A 17,917-nucleotide genomic window follows, 5' to 3' on the forward strand; every position below is an offset into this window, starting at 1 on the left:
AACGTAAAAAAATGGGAATTTTAGATCAACAGATCACTGACCTCAAAAAGGTATTAGAACCATCACAAAATCACTTAGATTTCGTTAAATTATCAGGTGAATTGAAAAATAAAATGATGAAATGGGATAGAGAGTCACAGGAAAAGAAGAGGAGTAAGTTTATTAGAGATTCAGGAGATTTCACTAGGGGAGAAGTGTTCAAATGGCAATCTAAATTGCCATCTCCAGCACCGATACCCACTACTCTAATACAATCAGCCCCCAACCCATTACCATTAGGCACTCCAAGACTCTTTCAATCCCCTCAATCCCTATCGTATGGATCTCAAGGGGCTGTCCCTAAGAGAACCAATAATTTTAAGAAGAAAGCTAAAGGTAATCTCCCCAGGAGAGGGGTAAACAGAGGGACTTATCAATCATACCCACCCCCCCGGGACCAAGGTTACAGAGGTGATAACAAGGGACCTCCAGGTACCCCTAGGGGTGGGAATAATTATAATTACAATAACAACCGGTCAGACAGAGGCTATTATCCATACTCTGAACATGACTCGTATTATGATCACCAATGTGTTAGAACCCCTATCCCCACGAATAATCGTTTTTCCCCCCTGTTAAGGGATGATGAATACCATCAGAATCATTTTTTAGAGAATCCCCTACCCCAATGGCCAGACCGAGGGGATTACACCCCAACAGGAAACAGACAAGGGGGAAAGAGAAGACAAAGAGAGGGAGAAGAGCAGGACGTAAAACACAAAAAACAAAAATCCCATTAGGGACTGGTATTTTTAACATTAGTGGCATAGATTTGTCGGATGAAGAATTAAGAGTCCTAGATAAGGGCTTAAAATTCGCTCCAGCCTGTAATCTTAACAAATTTAAAACATATATTAGTTTGCAGAAGTTTGTGAGGACCCTGAACATAAAGAGATACTTCTTATCTAAGCCTGGAGAGAGATCTGCCTCAACAGGCCCTATGGTTCCCCCTGGTGTGCATTCCAACCTTGCTAACAAGTCGGTCTTCAATCCTCCAAAAAATGACCATAAACATGTGGAAGTTTTTAAAAATATGGTCATTAGCGATTTGGAGGCAATGAAGGTCAGAAAAATAGGAGACCCTGCGTTCTTGAAAAAAGGTATTAGTTCTTTGGAGAAAAACAAGAACGTAGTAATTCGGCCCGCAGAAAAGGGAGGGGGGTTAGTAATTATGAGCAAAGCCTACTATCAGGAAGAAATGGATCGTTTATTGTCAGATAGGAAGACATATAAAATTCTGACTAAGGACCCTATCATACAATATAAAGAAGAGTTGGAGGCCCTCATCTCGTTAGGTAAAACTAGGGGAGTGCTGAATAAAAAGGAGGTATCCTACCTCAACCCCAGTGCCTGCAGACGACCGATCATATACTTCCTTCCTAAAATTCATAAAAATCCCTCTGTCCCTCCAGGCAGACCTATAGTAAACGGTATCGACTCTGTTTCAGCACGTTTGGGTCAGTACATCGATTATTTCTTGAAATCTCTGGTGTCTAACACCACAGCGTTTCTAAAGGATACCAAACACATCATACAAGTAGTTGAGAAGTTACCGTGTAAAGATAATAGTATATTAGTGACGGCTGATGTCAGCTCTCTTTACACGATAATTGGTCATGCCGATGCTATTAGTTCAGTACAATGGGCTCTTGACAAATCGGACTTGCCAGTCAAATTAAAGGAATTTTTGTTGAATGCTTTGGAGTTTTGCCTTGCTAGAAACTATTTCTGGTACGGCGGAAAATTCTTTTTGCAAATCCTCGGAGTTGCCATGGGCGCTCGCTTCGCCCCGAGCGTCGCAAATATTTTTATGGCTCTCTGGGAAGATGATTTTGTCTTTGGTAGCAGACCGGCTCAGCTGGTCTGCTACCAAAGATATATAGATGATATTTTCCTGATTTGGGAGGGGGACATGGTTAGTCTCCAGCTTTTTATGTCCCGGCTCAACGGGAATACTAAGAACATTTGTCTCACATGGAAGGCTGATTTTTTCAGTATAGCCTTCCTTGATTTGGAGATTTTTAAACATGAGGGGAGTTTTAGGACCAAAAACTACTGTAAACCCACGGATAGGAACGGGTATATACCCCTTGATAGCTGCCACCACAGCTCATGGCTACTTAACATCCCCAGGGGGCAGTTTATTCGCCTCCGGCGAAATTGCTACCTGGACGATGACTATTTTTCGCAAGCTAATCACATGGCAAAAAAATTTCTACAGAAGGGCTATTCCAGTTCTCATATAGCAGAGGAAGTGCAAAAAGTGGGCAGTATGGACAGATCTTCCTTAGTTAAAAACTTGGATAGGAGACCACCTATGAACACAGAACAACAGAATTCCCAATACAGAATCATCTTGGACTATAACATCCAACACAAAAAGGTTGAAAAGATCATTCTAAAGTATTGGAACATTCTTAAAAAGGACAATGTTTTGGGCCCTACCCTTCCCGACCGTCCCAGATTTGTCTATCGGAGACCACCTACCTTGAGAGATATGATTGCCCCAAGTGTGGCTGACCCTCCGGTGATTAAAGAAAGCAGAATATTTAGCTTTATGTCAGGATTTTATGCCTGTGGCAAATGCCCAGCCTGTAGTCAATGTAAATTCAATGTTAAGAGAAGAAAGGAATTTAATGCTACCGCCACCAACAGAGCCTATCAGATCAGGAATTTGATTACATGCGACACGGTGGGAGTAGTATACATGTTGCAGTGTGAATGCGGACTGCAATATGTAGGAAGAACTTCCCGACCAATGGGTGTCCGTATAGCGGAGCATGTTAACAATATTAAAAAAGGTTTAAAGTCACACCATGTATCGAAACATTTCAGATTATGCCACAATAGGGACCCAAGGAAATTACATTTCTGGGGTATAGAAAAAGTTTCGAAACATTGGAGGGGCGGTAACTTTATTAGGCAATTGAGTCGCCGCGAATCTCTTTGGATTCATGAAACAAAAGTTGGAGTCCCTAGAGGGTTAAATATTGAGTTCGACCTTAATTGCTTTATTTCTGACAAATGAGGTTCATTTTTAAATACTTTTTATATTTTTATTCCATGTTTCTTATATGTATGCTTTAAATTACTTCATAATTACTTCTTGTGCTGTTTTAACGTAATTGTTCTTATAGCACTTTGAGTGGTAATTTATCAGAGATGACAGCGGGTGACTATTCTGACTATTCCGACCATTATGCTCCATTATCTATGTGGTTAAATGGCATATCTATACCCTTATTGTAGAATACTAATTCCCTTTGAACCATATTTAACGTATGATTTGTTTTGTATCTGTTGCCATAGTCCCAGCAAGTGTCTCCGCTCGGGATAACTTGGAATTCCGTTTCCGCTTCCGTTCCAAAGACACACTCCTTGCTGACAGTCGGCAGGTATTTAAGCTCCCGGGTGACAGCTTGACTCCACCCCTGCTGACTAAGTCCATTGGACGTAACGCCGCGTACGGGGGCGGAGTCTCACGTCACCCGCTGTCATCATTTCACAGCTGTTCGGACGCGAACAGTCTGTTTTATCTTCGTTCGATGTTGTCCTTTTGTTTTTAATAGCGCTTCCTATATGCGCTCTTTTATGGATTGTACCACGATTTATAAATAAATTTACATTGAGCCAAATGGAATGCTCTTAGATGTCCCTTCTTTTTCTTTCTGCTTTACCGCATTTTGGAGTAATTCTATCACCTGCTGAATTGGAAGATTAGCTGCCGGATATTTTTTCAAATCATCAGCTGTTCCGGACTTCTCCAGCATCGGTGGTAATTATGCCCATTTTGATCTTCTTTCTGGTAAGCAGTATATTTGCTCAGTTACGCTGAAGAATTTGGGTGTTTCATAGCAAGAAGGAATAAGACAGAGGAGGATACAAATATATGTCTTTTATGGGACTTTCTCTGTTTATTTTCTCTCAAGTTTTTGCGCTGCACTTTACTTTGTTTATTATGTTATTTGGGCTTGGTGTAAACCCTTAAGTGTTCAGCCTGCAAGTAGATTCATTTTGTTTATGTTTTGCGCTGATTGTACACATCTTTTACCATTCTCTTATCCTTGTCCGTGGTATGAGAATGAGAGAATGTCTGTGATAGGCTGACTGCTGAGTGTTCTGCCTATCATAGACGAGGAGGAGGCGCAGCTTTTGAACAGTGGAATGGCCGCCGTACTTTATTATCACACGCTGATCGGAGGATGGCAATCGCCACAGGGAGGATGGAGATCGCCACATGGAGGTTGCACAGGACACAGGTAGGGTGCACAGGGACACAGGACACATGCACATACACAGGGACACAGGACACATGCACATACACAGGGACACAGGACACATGTACAGGACACAGGGACACATGCACATGTACAGGACACAGGGACACATGCACATGACACAGGGACACAGGACACATGCACATGTACAGGGCACAGGGCACATGTACAGGACACAGGGACACGTGCACATGTACAGGACACATGCACATGACACAGGGACACAGGACACATGCACATGTACAGGACACATGCACATACACAGGGACACATGCACATACACATACACAGGGACACATGCACATACACAGGGACACATGCACATACACAGGGACACATGACACATGCACATGTACAGGGCACATGTACAGGACACAGGGCACATGTACAGGACACATGCACATACACAGGGACACATGCACATACACAGGGACACATGACACATGCACATGTACAGGACACAGGGCACATGTACAGGACACAGGGACACAGGACACATGCACATGTACAGGACACATGTACAGGACACAGGGACACAGGGCACATGTACAGGACACAGGACACATGTACAGGACACAGGGACACAGGACACAGGACACATGTACAGGACACAGGGACACAGGACACATGCACATGTACAGGACACAGGACACAGGGACACATGCACATGTACAGGACACAGGGACACAGGACACAGGACACATGCACATGTACAGGACACAGGGACACAGGACACATGTACAGGACACAGGGACACAGGACACATGTACAGGACACAGGGACACATGCACATGACACAGGGACACATGCACATGTACAGGACACAGGGACACAGGACACATGCACATGTACAGGACACAGGGACACATGCACATGACACAGGGACACAGGACACATGCACGTGTACAGGACACATGCACGTGTACAGGACACATGCACATGTACAGGACACATGTACATGACACGACACAGGGACACCTGCACATGTACAGGACACATGCACATGCACAAACACAGGGACACAGGACACATGTACAGGACACAGGACACATGTACAGGACACAGGACACATGTACAGGACACAGGGACACAGGGCACATGCACATGTACAGGACACAGGACACATGCACAGGACACAGTACACCTGTTACAAATCTTTCTTCCTCATGCAGCAGTAGGTGGGGGACTCTGGGCTTACACTGTGTGAGAGCTGATTGGAGGAAAGGCACCCCCCCTCCCCCTCCACATCCGCAGAGGAATGAAGAAACATGCAGAGCTGCAGTGTAAATAGACAAGCTCTCTGCCTATCTCTAAGTTTCCTCCCTGACACAAATTTCCAGCTGCTTTTATCTCGTGTCAGAAGTTATCATACTGATAGAGCAATGGAGCAGCAGAAAAACAGGGACTTAGTGCTTTGGAGAGAGAAAGGAAAACTCTACAGATATATGTGCCCAAGTCAGATTTCATGAGTGGGGTTTACAACCACTTTAAAGTGGATGTAAACCCAAAAAAAAAAAGGCTTGCACCTTGTACAGTATAGGATTTCATGTCATCTGTGCTCAGTCTTGCCACGAAGAGTTAATCCCAGCTCTGAGCAGTCCTCTTATCTTTTTTCAGTAGGATAAAAACTGACACACAGAGAAATAGGAGTCGCTCCTTTGCTGTGAATGACAGGTGATTTTCATGTCTCATGCAGAAACCTGAGAGGCATTCTGTGTTTTTCCCATCCCCCCTCCTTTCTTCTCCAGCTCCCCCAAGATTGGCTGCTCCACACCTCAGCATAATTGGGTATGCTGAAGTCATGTGGTGACTTTTCTGGGTTTTGACTGGATGTTAGAGATCATAGCAGAAGTTCAGTGTACTGTAAGAAATACACCGGAGAAAATGCATATTGACAAGGGGAGTGTAGAGGTGGGCGGGGAGTCTACTGACATCACGACTCCACCCACTGAGTTCCGGACAACAGACCCACCCACAGAATCTGCAGTTTTTCGGGTCTCATAACAGACAGAGGGGAGACATTTGACAGGTAAAGATACATGCAGGAGGCATGTATATCCTTATAGATAACCACTATGGCAGTAGTTTAAAAAGGATGAGAGTGGGTTTACATCCACTTTAACTTTGAAGACCATTAGGATTCTTTCACGCGGGCAGCCATGGGGCAGTAAACACAGGCAGCCTTGCTTCTACCACCCATCCAAACACGAACATTACAGCCTGACAGGGCTGTACACGTGTCATGGTCGTGGCTTTTTTTAACTCGAGCTGCAGAGTTTTGCATGTGACACAACCTGTCATTCTCCAACTGCAACCTCAAGCCTCTACTGCAAAATTCTCCTTGGCAGCAGGATTGCCCTCTGAACGCCTGCCAACCACTGCTATGCTACCCTCTGAAAAACAATCTACTGCAGATTGCTTTTTAGAGGGCAGTAGGCATTGGCATCTGTGTGAAAGAGAAGCCCTAGTATCCATTTTATTTTTATTTTTTTCTTCCTGATAATCTGCCTGAAAAGTGCTGATCTTGTCCTTTTCCCATGAGAAACAGTGGCCTTAACTCTACAGAGGATGTCCTCTTCCTGCTTGTCGTTCTCATGGAAGCACCCAATATGGCCATCTTTAACTAGTAAAGTGAATTTGCTGTTGGCAACCAATTGGCTTTCAGTATTCTGGTCAGAATGATAAACGATTAATTCTGATAAGTTCCCATGGATTGTAGTACATAGCTCTCTGCCAATACTGTACTTCCAGCCAGCGTGATTGTATAATCCTAACATTTGTGTTTTCCAGGAATAGACTTGCTGGGAGGTATAATCCCTGAAATGTGCCTCAGATACCCAGATCTGCACTTTCTCATTGGAGGTGAGGGGCCCAAGAGAATCATTTTAGAGGAGGTACGAGAAAGATACCAGCTTCATGACAGGTACAACAAAAATGTGGTGGAATTCCTCTGGAAATAAGGAGGTTTAAGTACAGTATTTGTATGCTTTACCAGGTCCGAACATATCCCAGGGGGACATCCCCTTAGATATCTTAATAAAGCAAGGGTATTGAATTGAAATTCACAATAGTACGATCAGTACATTTTTTTTTTTTTTTTTTTTTCCCGTCAGAGGTCTGAATCGCTGTGCATTTTTGCCAAACCGCATGTTGGTGCTGCACCGTGTGGCTTGGTGTAAAGAGATTTAAAAAAAAAAAAAAAAAACGGGTGGGGGCTTCTTTTTCTCGTGGGCAGTGCAGCCCATTAACATGAATGGGCTGACCTACCCACAACATGTGTACCAAATGCACATGCACTGATCTGAACCCGTTCTTACATCCGTGTCCTCATTCCCCACTACGCATCACAATTCCCTCTCACATCAAGACCCCCCTTTCACAGTAGTGTTCTCACACTTCCTTGACATAAACCTGCCCCCCTCACATTACAGTCCTCAGCCCATCCCCCCCCCCCCCCCTCACATTGCAGTTCTCAGCTCCTCCCCCCACATGATTAGTCCTCAGCTTCCCCCACACATTGCTATTCTCAGCGCTACTGTCCTCGCCCCCCCCCCTGTATCGCAGTCCTTAGCCCTCCACTGTCCTACCTTACACAGACAGATCGGAGGGTAGGAGGCACAGCAGGCTTCAATGGAGGGCAGGAGCTGCAAGATAGTGATTAGTTGCCCTTTTATCCTAGCAGCCAATCATTTGCTTGTTAAAGTGGGAGTAAACTCCCATGTATGATTTTTATCTATAGGTAAGCCTTTAATAATGCTTACCTATAGGTACTGTAAATACTTCCTAAACATGCACCGTTTAGGAGATATTTACTTTTTAGATGCAGCCGGAGACGTCCCTGGCGCGTTCCCTCTGAAGGAACGGCATACCCATGCCGTTCCTCCAGAGCCGTGCCGTAAACAGCAGCTCCCACGTGCATGCGCGGGAGTGACATCATCGCCGGCTCTACTAATCAGATAGCCGAAGCGTGCGAACCCGTAAAGAAGACCGGGTGAAGATGGAAACATCTTCAGTGGTGACAGCGCACCGCTGGAGGGCTTCGTTTTAAGGCAAGTCTTCAGGTAAGTCTGTAATTCTTCCTTTTTTTTTTTTGGGATGCGGTTTACTATTGCTTTAACCTCTGGGTAGCTCCCGCCCTCCATCCAGAACTGTCCCGCCTCCTGCTGTCTGTTCTGTGTGGATGACAGCATAATGGTTGGGGGAAGAAAAGGCTTCTAAATGGTAGGACCGCGGCGGTCCAGATAGGGCAGTGACTCGGTGTGCATCCGGACTGCGGGCCGCCATTTAGTGATGCCTGTAATAGAGGGTTTTCTTTTCAATGCAGCCTGTGTCCACTAGTTACATGAGAAGGCCCAAGGGCATCTGTGTTTGCCTGCTTGGCTCTGCCAATTTTACTACAGTTATCATTTAGGTTACGTTCATACCAGCCACACACTGAAACAATTTGTTTTAACGTTGATCTGGTGGTGTCCTCTGTGTAATAGCAGTGCCGAGTGGTGGTTTGTATTGTAATAAGCAAGACAAGGCTGGTCACCACTACTGCACATTGGACTCCAGCCGCAGGACACTGTTTACCCTCCTTTATTGTTTCTTTTAAACTTTATTGGAAGTATACAAAGTGGAACACTCCATTCCTATATCCGCACAGCAATGTGGTGACATTTCTGCATTTTTCCTCCCATCACATTGGAGTTGTGGTTTGATTGGGCCTCATAGAAAACAATGCAGGTCACTGCAGTATATGCAATCAGGCCAATAATCTCTGAAGGTCAGGGATGACAACACCCATTGTAAATGGTAGTAGAATGAGGGCAGTGTACTGCTTGTCTTCAGTAAACCAACAATACTGAATGACAGAGGGATAAAGACACGGCTTTCAGTTTCTAGAAATCTTTACGAGGATGCAGCTGGAGAAAATAATGGAAGCAAGAAATGGGTAGGTGTTAATGGTGTTATTACCATAATCTATTTTCTCTCTTATATAAGGAAATTAAATGTGATATGTTACAGCCTTTAGCCCACACTTCATTATTATTCCTGAGAAAATGAGGAAACTTTGCATATAAAGCTGTCAGATTTCTGCATCCTTTTCACATCTTTGGCTTCTTTCCAGCGCAGAGCTCTGACAGATGGAGAGATCCTGGAATGGTTTCCTGTGTTCTTTCTGTGCTTTTGATATTTTTAAAGAAAACGTGCCACCTTACATTTGAATGTTAATGTAAAAAGCATTTAGGTTGTGGCCTGAAGCAGTATACATACCCTGTATATAGCTTCTAGGGACCGGTTATGTTACTTTTATTGAAAGGCAAAGAATGCCTTTATATTGCGCAATTATGCTCACTGCTGGTGTGTTTTTTTTTTTTTAAAGGGAAAGTACAGTTGGCTTGTTTATCAGTAGTACCATTGGGTTCTTAAGAGTGATATTAAACCCTTGTGGTGGTGTTTGTTTGTTATTTTAATTAAAAAAAAAAAAAAAAACCTATATTTGTCTGCTTTGTGCAATGCTTTTGAACAGAGCAGCCCCAACCCTCTTCTGGGGTCCCTCACCGGTGCTCCAGGCTCCTCCTCTTTGGCGAATGCCCCTGCAAAAGACGATTTCCCTGGAGGCACCCATGGATGCTCGCTCCTGAGTCCCGCTGCTGCGTCCATTGGCACAGACAATGGGACTCGGCCCCACCCCTGCTCCGTGTCACAGCTTTTGATTAACAGGAGCGGGAGCCAATGGCTCCAACTGCTATCAATCAGGCGAAAAACCTTAGGCTTTAGAACCACTTTAACTTGGTATTAAATATAGTGATATGTGGATTAGCAATATTTGCAAACTCTCTTCTTCCTTTCTTAAAGTGAATGCATAGTGCTTTTGTACATATTCCTTACAGTACAAATATAAAAAAAAAACAAAGGGCACAAAGGCCTAGTAAATTATCTACAGCACTTTATTGAAATGACAAGCACCCTTCTTCATAGCAGATCTCGGTTCTGCTCTGAAAAAGGGTGTTTGTCTCCCGAAACGCGTTAGCCGGCACAAACATCCACTTGAACCTAAGGAGTTCTGTGAAGGGCTTGTTTCTGGTTCCTGAGTTTTACATTACGCTATTTTTTACATGGGTTTTGTGAGTATAACTTATCTTGTATCCTTCAATAAAGTGCTGTATATAAAGCACTATGCATTTGTGCCCTTTTTTGTTGTTACTAGACTCCCCAATCTTAAAGGATAAGTTCACCTTTCTTAAAAATATATATTTTTTTTTTTCAGGTAAACAAATGTACATTTTATTTTTTATTAGGAGCCTGTAAAGCATTGCACATGCAATCAGCAGCTCTCGGGGTGCAATGTAGGGCACCTGCAGGCTTTCCGTCTATCTGTCTGCTCGTACCTCATACAGGCAGGCACTTGCACAATGACGATGAGAGGAGAACTCAAGGAACTACCGAGTGCGCTCATTAGCGCCCTGGTAGATCGTTGAGAACTACAAGCCGTCAGCTGAAAAGTCTGACGTTACTTGTAGTTTATTCACAGATCTCTGCTACGCTCACAAGGCTGCATTCTTTTCAAATTGTGACAGCAGGTGCAGGGACAAGATCCCCGCCTGCAGTCACAATGGGAGAGGATTGGCCTGACGCTGCAGGAGTGGAACATGTTACATGTTTCACTCCAGAAACCTTTTGAAACACGTAACATGTTCCCAAAGCTAAACTCATCCTTTTAAGAGGGCTGCAACACCTAGATCATCCAGTCCGGGTTGCATAGTGGTTACCATTATTGAAGTATTGTGTTCAGCTTCTCTGAGAACTCTAATGCCCCGTACACACGGTCGGATTTTCCGATGGACATTGTCCGATCGGAGTGTGTTGTCGGAAATTCCGACCGTGTGTGGGCGCCATCAGACATTTTCCATCGGATTTTCCGACACACAAAGTTGGACAGCAGGAGATAAAATTTTCCGACAACAAAATCCGATCGCGTCAATTCCGACCGTGTGTGGCCTGTTCTGACGCACAAAGTGCCACGCATGCTCAGAAGAAATTCCGACACGGGACAGCTCGTTCTGGTAAACTTAGCGTTCGCAATGGATACAGCACTTTCGTCACGCTGCAATGTAAAAAATGGTTTAATACAGCGCACTCTCTTCTTCTTTATAATGTGACAAGAATTAAGTAGTTTTGCTGCTCATATTCACACACACTTCTCACAAAGTTTTATTTGTGTTTTTTTTAGTGGGATTCCCTCAATATATTGTTATTAGTTGTCACATCTGACAGTTTTATATTTTTTATGTTTTTTTTTTTGTTTTTAAGCCTTTTTTTTTTCTTTAATGTTTGGATTTTTTCCAAGGCTGATCTTTGTTCAATGTTATTTTTATTTTTACTCCAGAATATTTTTGTGTGTGTTTTGTGTGGCAAGTTACCCCAACACCATTGATATCTTTTATTATTTAATCTCCATGAGATTTTTTGTTGTTGATGTCCCTTGTTCATTTCACATTGTATATTAGAAATGTACCTGAATCCTCACAAACAAACCATCATTTTTGAAGTAAAACACATAGGAGAGTATAATTCAAAACAAAAATCCTTTATTAAGGGCTCAGAACCAAACAAAGAGGAAGGCAACACTGGATCAACAGGAGAAATTAGTGAAGCCTGGGACCCCCACGGCAGACATCAATTCTTGAACATCAAAATTGGTGGCCTGAGGAGTCCATATGTAAGGGAGGGCAGTCTGGTCCGGGATTCACAGAGATCCGGATAGCAGCAGATGACATCAGTGTCCCCAGGCTGTGGTACCACAAGAGGCTGCATCTTTTGGCCGACCAGACTGGATCCAGGGTCCTCACTGTCTGGTCTTCCTTTCACACTTCCTTCCGGGCTGTGGCTGTGCAGTTGGAGATGTGGCAGGAGGAGGAGTAGGACCTGGAGGAGGAGTAGGACCTGCAGGAGGAGGAGGAGGACCATCGCGAAGGTGTGTTTGAGGTGTAATTTGGCCCCTCATACCTTTCGCCAGAGCCTCTGATATGAGGGCCTCACACATGGCTTTTTGGCCCTCCTCCATCCTCTGCATTTTATAGGCTATGAATGCAGCAATGTTCTCCTGCCTGGTGTGGGGTGCTCCCAGGACCTCTGTAGCCCTACAAAAAAATCTGATAGCAGCCTCCTCTAGGGTACTCCTCCTACTGCCACTTTCTGTTTCCAGGGGGGGTGGAGGGACCTGCAGATCAGCCAGCCGGCTCGGCCCGGCCACCTCCTGGCTGAGACTTCCCTGTGTATGAAAAAGGGACATGGTTTTAGTTTTTGCATCATCAATCACAATCATAAATTAGTACTCCCAACTAACATCTAGTTAACATCATTGATTGGACAAGCAGAAATATTTAGAGGAATGCTATACCTGGCTCAATCTGGGCTCCTCCACATGTGGCCTGGAAGGCCCAGGTTGGGCGTCAGAAGCCTCAGCCGGGGGGGAAGGAAGCGTGGAAGGAAGACTGGAGAGTGATGACCTGGGTTCAGTCTGGCCTGCCAGAAAGTGCAGCCTGTCGTAGTACAACATCCTGGGGACATAGATGTCATCTGCTGCTCCGGATCTCTGTGAATCCAGGACTTTATTGCGCTCCCTCAGATATGTGCTCCTCAGGCCACCAATGAAAATCTTTAAATAAGTGATGTCTGCCGTGGGGATCACCTGCTTCACAATTTCACACAATTGCTCCAGTGCTGCCTTCCTCTTTGCTTGGTTCTTGTAATGGGGGTGTTTAATCTCCCACAGACAGGGCAGCTCCCTTAGCATCTCTATGAAGACTGAAATGAAGTCCTGATCTTTCAGTACCATATCCATGTTCACTGCAAGACACAACACAAGACAAAGCCTAATGTCACACCAAACTCTCCTAATCTTGTTACAATATAGGCCTCAATCTATAGAAGCAGTATAGGCCCAAGTTTGTCTCTTACCTTCGTTCTTACGATCGCCGCGTTCAATGCTCCTTCCTCCGCTCACAGATCAAACGTAATACGCACGCGTGTTACGCTTTATATACACTGCGCATGCGTGTAACTCCGCCCGCCCCTGACGTTCTTTCTAGTGTATTCCCCGCCCCTTTTCGTTCGGCGCAGTGGGGGAAGAGCATGATGGCGGACATACAGCAGGTGCGGGCTAATTGTAGCAACGAGGAGGAGGAGGAAAGGGCGGATCCAGGCACGTCCCGATCCAGAAGGAGACGTTTTAAGGCCACAAATATGTCGTTTGGGGAGATGTTGGAGATGGTCGACATCATGAGGAAGTCCGACTATGACGGAAAATATGGGCCTTACCCCAACCCTAATATCCGAAAGGCCAAAATCATGGCGAAAGTGGTCAGGAGTCTAGAGCGGAATTTCGGGGTACGAAGGTCTAAAGATCAGCTCAGGAAGCGGTGGTCGGACCTGAAGTTGAGAGAGCCAGAGCAGTACCGAAAGATCCGGAGAGTGCTGCAAAAAAGTAAGTAGTTGTGCTGTGTTCCTATTCTTTCTGTCTTTATTACGTTCGTTCTGCTCCATATGCTTTGATTAGTTGTAACGTTTCCAAAGGTCAACTTTAATGTTCATGGGCACATTATTCGTTCGTATCAAACATTTTTCTTTCGGCCTCTAGAACACCATTGTTTAGGCCATATGCATTTTCACACATTTTTGGGGGCCTACTTGGATGCCAAATATTTGTTTGTGTAGATGGGTTTGTTACTAGAATGAAATGCAAACTAGATTGTGTGTAAGGAGAGGACACTGAGCAGCTGTTTTCACATCTGGACACTGGAGCACTAGTGTGGGACACAAGAACACCATTTTTATTAGGGGGCCACACAGGTGCTCCAGTGTATACTATAGGGGGGTCTCCATCTGTGAAGCTTGTACCAAACAGGTAAAGTATTGCAGCTTGACAAAGGGCAATAAAAAATATACATCTTGGAACTCGGCTAAAATAGACAATTGTACCCCACTTCCAAGCAATGTTTCCTATTTCTATAGTTCTGCCATCAAATATCTGTGTGCTAAGTATACCATTTTTGTTTTACATAGGGGAGAAAAGACTCGGACACCCCTCATCCCAGGAGACCAGAGACCCCCCCTCTCTGGAAGAAGGGGAAATACCAACCCAAGAAGCTGAGCAGGAGGAAGAAGAAGACGTGGTGGAGATTGGCACCACAACAGGTGAGTGTCTGCGACCACAGACTCAGGTAAAAGAGATGGCTGGTGGCAGATTTTTGAGACCTTTTTTTTTTTGTTCTTTATCTCTTTTTAGGTGATCGTGATGTGAGGGATCCAGAACGCTTTACATCTGAAAGTGCCCAGATACTCATCGGGGAGATCATGGGGTGTAATCTCCAATTGCAAAACATACATCAACAAATCAGTGATGTTATTAAAAAAAATAATAACATCATTGATGTTTTGGGGCGAATTTAAACCCCACAAAATCACCTGTTTTATCGTACCAAACTTTTTTCAATGTTTAGAAAAGACAAATTTGGAGGATGCACACAGTGTGCCAACATGTGCTATCTGCCATCACGGGAGATCAATGGACGCGTTTTGGGGGGGCAACCCCTTCCTCAATTATAAAGTAGCGTTGAGGAAGGGCTTGCTCCCCCCAAACACGTCCCTTGATCCCCCATGATGGCAGATAGCACATGTGGACATTTGTAAATTGGTGTGCATCTTCCAAATTTGGCTTTTCCAGGGGTGATTTCCCCCCATCTGAACGCTATATCAAACCCAGTTCCTAAATACTGATGTCTGATATAGCCTTCAGGTTTTACCTAATGTGAACTTTGTAAGTTCAAGTTTTTTGGCTTTCTTGTTGGTTTTACACAGGCCTGTTTTATCTGAAATGGATATTTTGATTTTTCATAATGCTACTGCAAACATTGTTATACAACAAACATGTTGGTTTGTTTTAAAAACCTTTGGTAAATGCGCATGTGATTGTGCAGGTATAAAAAAGTGCCTTACTCAAGAATGTGTGGATTATTGTCTCAACACTACAACACTTTTGGGGTGATGTAATTGTTGTTTTATGCACAAATGGGGGTTATTTCCTAAGGGCAAATCCTCTTTGCACTACAAGTGCAGGTTCAGTGCAGTTGCAAGTGCACTTGTAGTGAAATGTGTTTTTGCATTTAGGAAGTACCAGCCAACACTGTTTTTTATAAGGTTACCCAATCACGACATTTTCTGCACTCAACACATTTCTGTCAGGGTCAGCTAAAACAAACACAAGCAGTAAATGTCCACCAAGAATTTCTTTTGGTTGTTTTTTATTTGAAAAAGGTGTCACATATTGTCTGGCATATTGATAGCCCCCCTACCCGCAAAGAACTCCAGGTATCGTAACCGGACATCACGGGCATTCAGGGAGGGCAAGCCAGGACGGCCGCTTTCAAGTGCCGTCATTGTTGATGTATTTGGGATTCCGGCCTCAGGCCCAACTGAGCCAGCATAGTTGGCTGAATGTTTTCGTAGAAAATTATTGAGAACACAGCAGGCAAGTATTATATGGTTCAGTTTATACTCCGCCATATGGATGGGTGTCATAATCGGAACCGGCTGGCCAGGATTCCAAATGTGTTCTCCACCACTCTTCGGGCTCTGGCCAGCCGGTAATTAAAAACCCTCTGTTCCGGGGTGAGGGTCCTCATCGGGAATGGCCGCATCAGGTGGTCCCCCAGCGCAAATGCTTCATCAGCAACGAACACAAATGGGAGACCTTCAACATTGTCCTCTGGAGGTGGCAAGTCCAAGCTGCCATTCTGGAGACGCCTGTAGAACTCCGTCTGGGCGATCACTCCACCATCGGACATCCGGCCATTCTTCCCCACGTCCACATACAAGAAGTCGTAATTAGCCGACACCACCGCCAACATCACTATACTATTAAACCCCTTGTAATTATAATAGTACGACCCCAAGTTGGGTGGTGGGACGATGTGGACGTGTTTCCCATCAATTGCCCCTCCGCAGTTAGGAAAGTCCCACCGCTGGGCAAAGTGGAAGGCCACAGTCTGCCATTCCTGTGGCGTGGAAGGAAACTGTTGAGGAAAAAACAATAAACATTACTATTTTTTCACAGAAACCTGGCAAGCAGATTAGACACAAACATTATGGGTCAACCTCCAGATAGCATTTATTAGGGGAATTTAACAACAACAAAGTATAAGGTACACCTATCATATTCCCCCCCCCCCTCTGATGGGCCATTTCTAACATTATAGGGGTGGGGAACTCTTGGACAGGTAACCCTCTTCACTTCATTGAGAGATGAATGCCTTGATACAGGGTATTACTTGGAACAGCCCCTCCTTAGTTACACTATTGGCAGCCCACTGGACAGGTAAGAAGTGTCATAATACAAAGATATAAATACACACTGTACACATTTGAGCACATTTGGACATTCTGCTATTACCTATCAAGATCATAATAGGATACAAGAACTTTAAACAGTACCATTGGAAAGTATACAGGCAGGCCCTTGCACTACATGCTTTGGGGAATTCATCCATAAATCTGAGCACTAAAGAGATGGGTATAGTGTGTATGGGTTTGGCAAAGTCAGCAGATGATTGAGGATAGAGAATTGGGATCAGCTGACTTAGCAGTTGGGGGAGGGAGGGTTACAAAAAATTTGGGAACACCACAAAAAAAAGCCTCTGGCCCTCTGCCTGAATTTAAATCAAAAATAACATTTCAAAACATTTTAGGGGGTGTTTGGGGTAAAGCACTACTATGGAGCTGATAAAATACATTGTTAAGTAACTACATGAGGTGAATATAGGGCAGGAGACACCATGCTGGGGAGGTTATTGAAGGGCAAATATGTATGAAGGACCTAAAATAATAATTACATAAAAATCCAGCATGCATGAGGACAAAGGGGACATTCACAGCATAATACAATCATGGTAATTAGGGAATGAGGAAAGAAATACAATATATTAGCAAACATTCAATACAATAAAATGTGATATAAAAGGATAAAAATCTTATCTTCATATACTCCTTCTGTAGGACCTGGATGATGGCAGAACAGGTCTCTGGGATAATGATCCCCAGAGCCTGGGGGGAGATGCCTGTCGAGAACTTGAGGTCCTGCAGGCTTCTCCCTGTGGCCAAATACCGCAAGGTAGCGACCAACCTCTGCTCCGGAGTGATGGCTTGCCTCATGCAGGTATCCTGCCTGCTGATATAGGGGGTCAGCGAAGCCAACAAACGGTGAAATACGGGGTCCGTCATCCTGAGAAAGTTCCTGAAATCATCAGGATTATTCTCACGGATCTCACGGAGCAAAGGCATATGACAGAACTGGTCACGCTGAAGCAACCAATTCTTGGTCCATGAACTCCTCCCCACCCTGTTCATGGACTGGACTTGTGTCAAGGTCAGGACCCCAACACCAAGCCCCCGCACAGCACGAACTCTACGAGGAGTACGCATACGCAACATGGCTAGAAAACGGTCGGCTGCTCAGAACAAAGTAACAGAACGCACTGAAGAACAGCAAGGCCTGTGAAGAGCGACCTGAAAAACAGCAACGAGCGGACAAGATTGCACAGAAAACTCCAATACGA

At 44.5% G+C, this 17,917-nt stretch overlaps 1 protein-coding gene across 1 annotated transcript in view; it reads left to right on the forward strand.

Annotated features, from left to right (window-relative positions):
* The window catches only part of PIGA (phosphatidylinositol glycan anchor biosynthesis class A), a 51,791-nt gene that overhangs the window by 12,011 nt on the left and 21,863 nt on the right, over nt 1–17,917 (forward strand). Inside the window, exon 3 of the mRNA XM_073616944.1 lies at nt 7,107–7,239. Coding sequence (XP_073473045.1) covers nt 7,107–7,239 — 133 coding nt within the window. The remainder of the gene's footprint in view (nt 1–7,106; nt 7,240–17,917) is intronic.

The sequence above is a fragment of the Aquarana catesbeiana genome, linkage group LG02 (genome assembly GCF_042186555.1).
Source record: "Aquarana catesbeiana isolate 2022-GZ linkage group LG02, ASM4218655v1, whole genome shotgun sequence".
Lineage (NCBI taxonomy): Eukaryota > Metazoa > Chordata > Amphibia > Anura > Ranidae > Aquarana > Aquarana catesbeiana.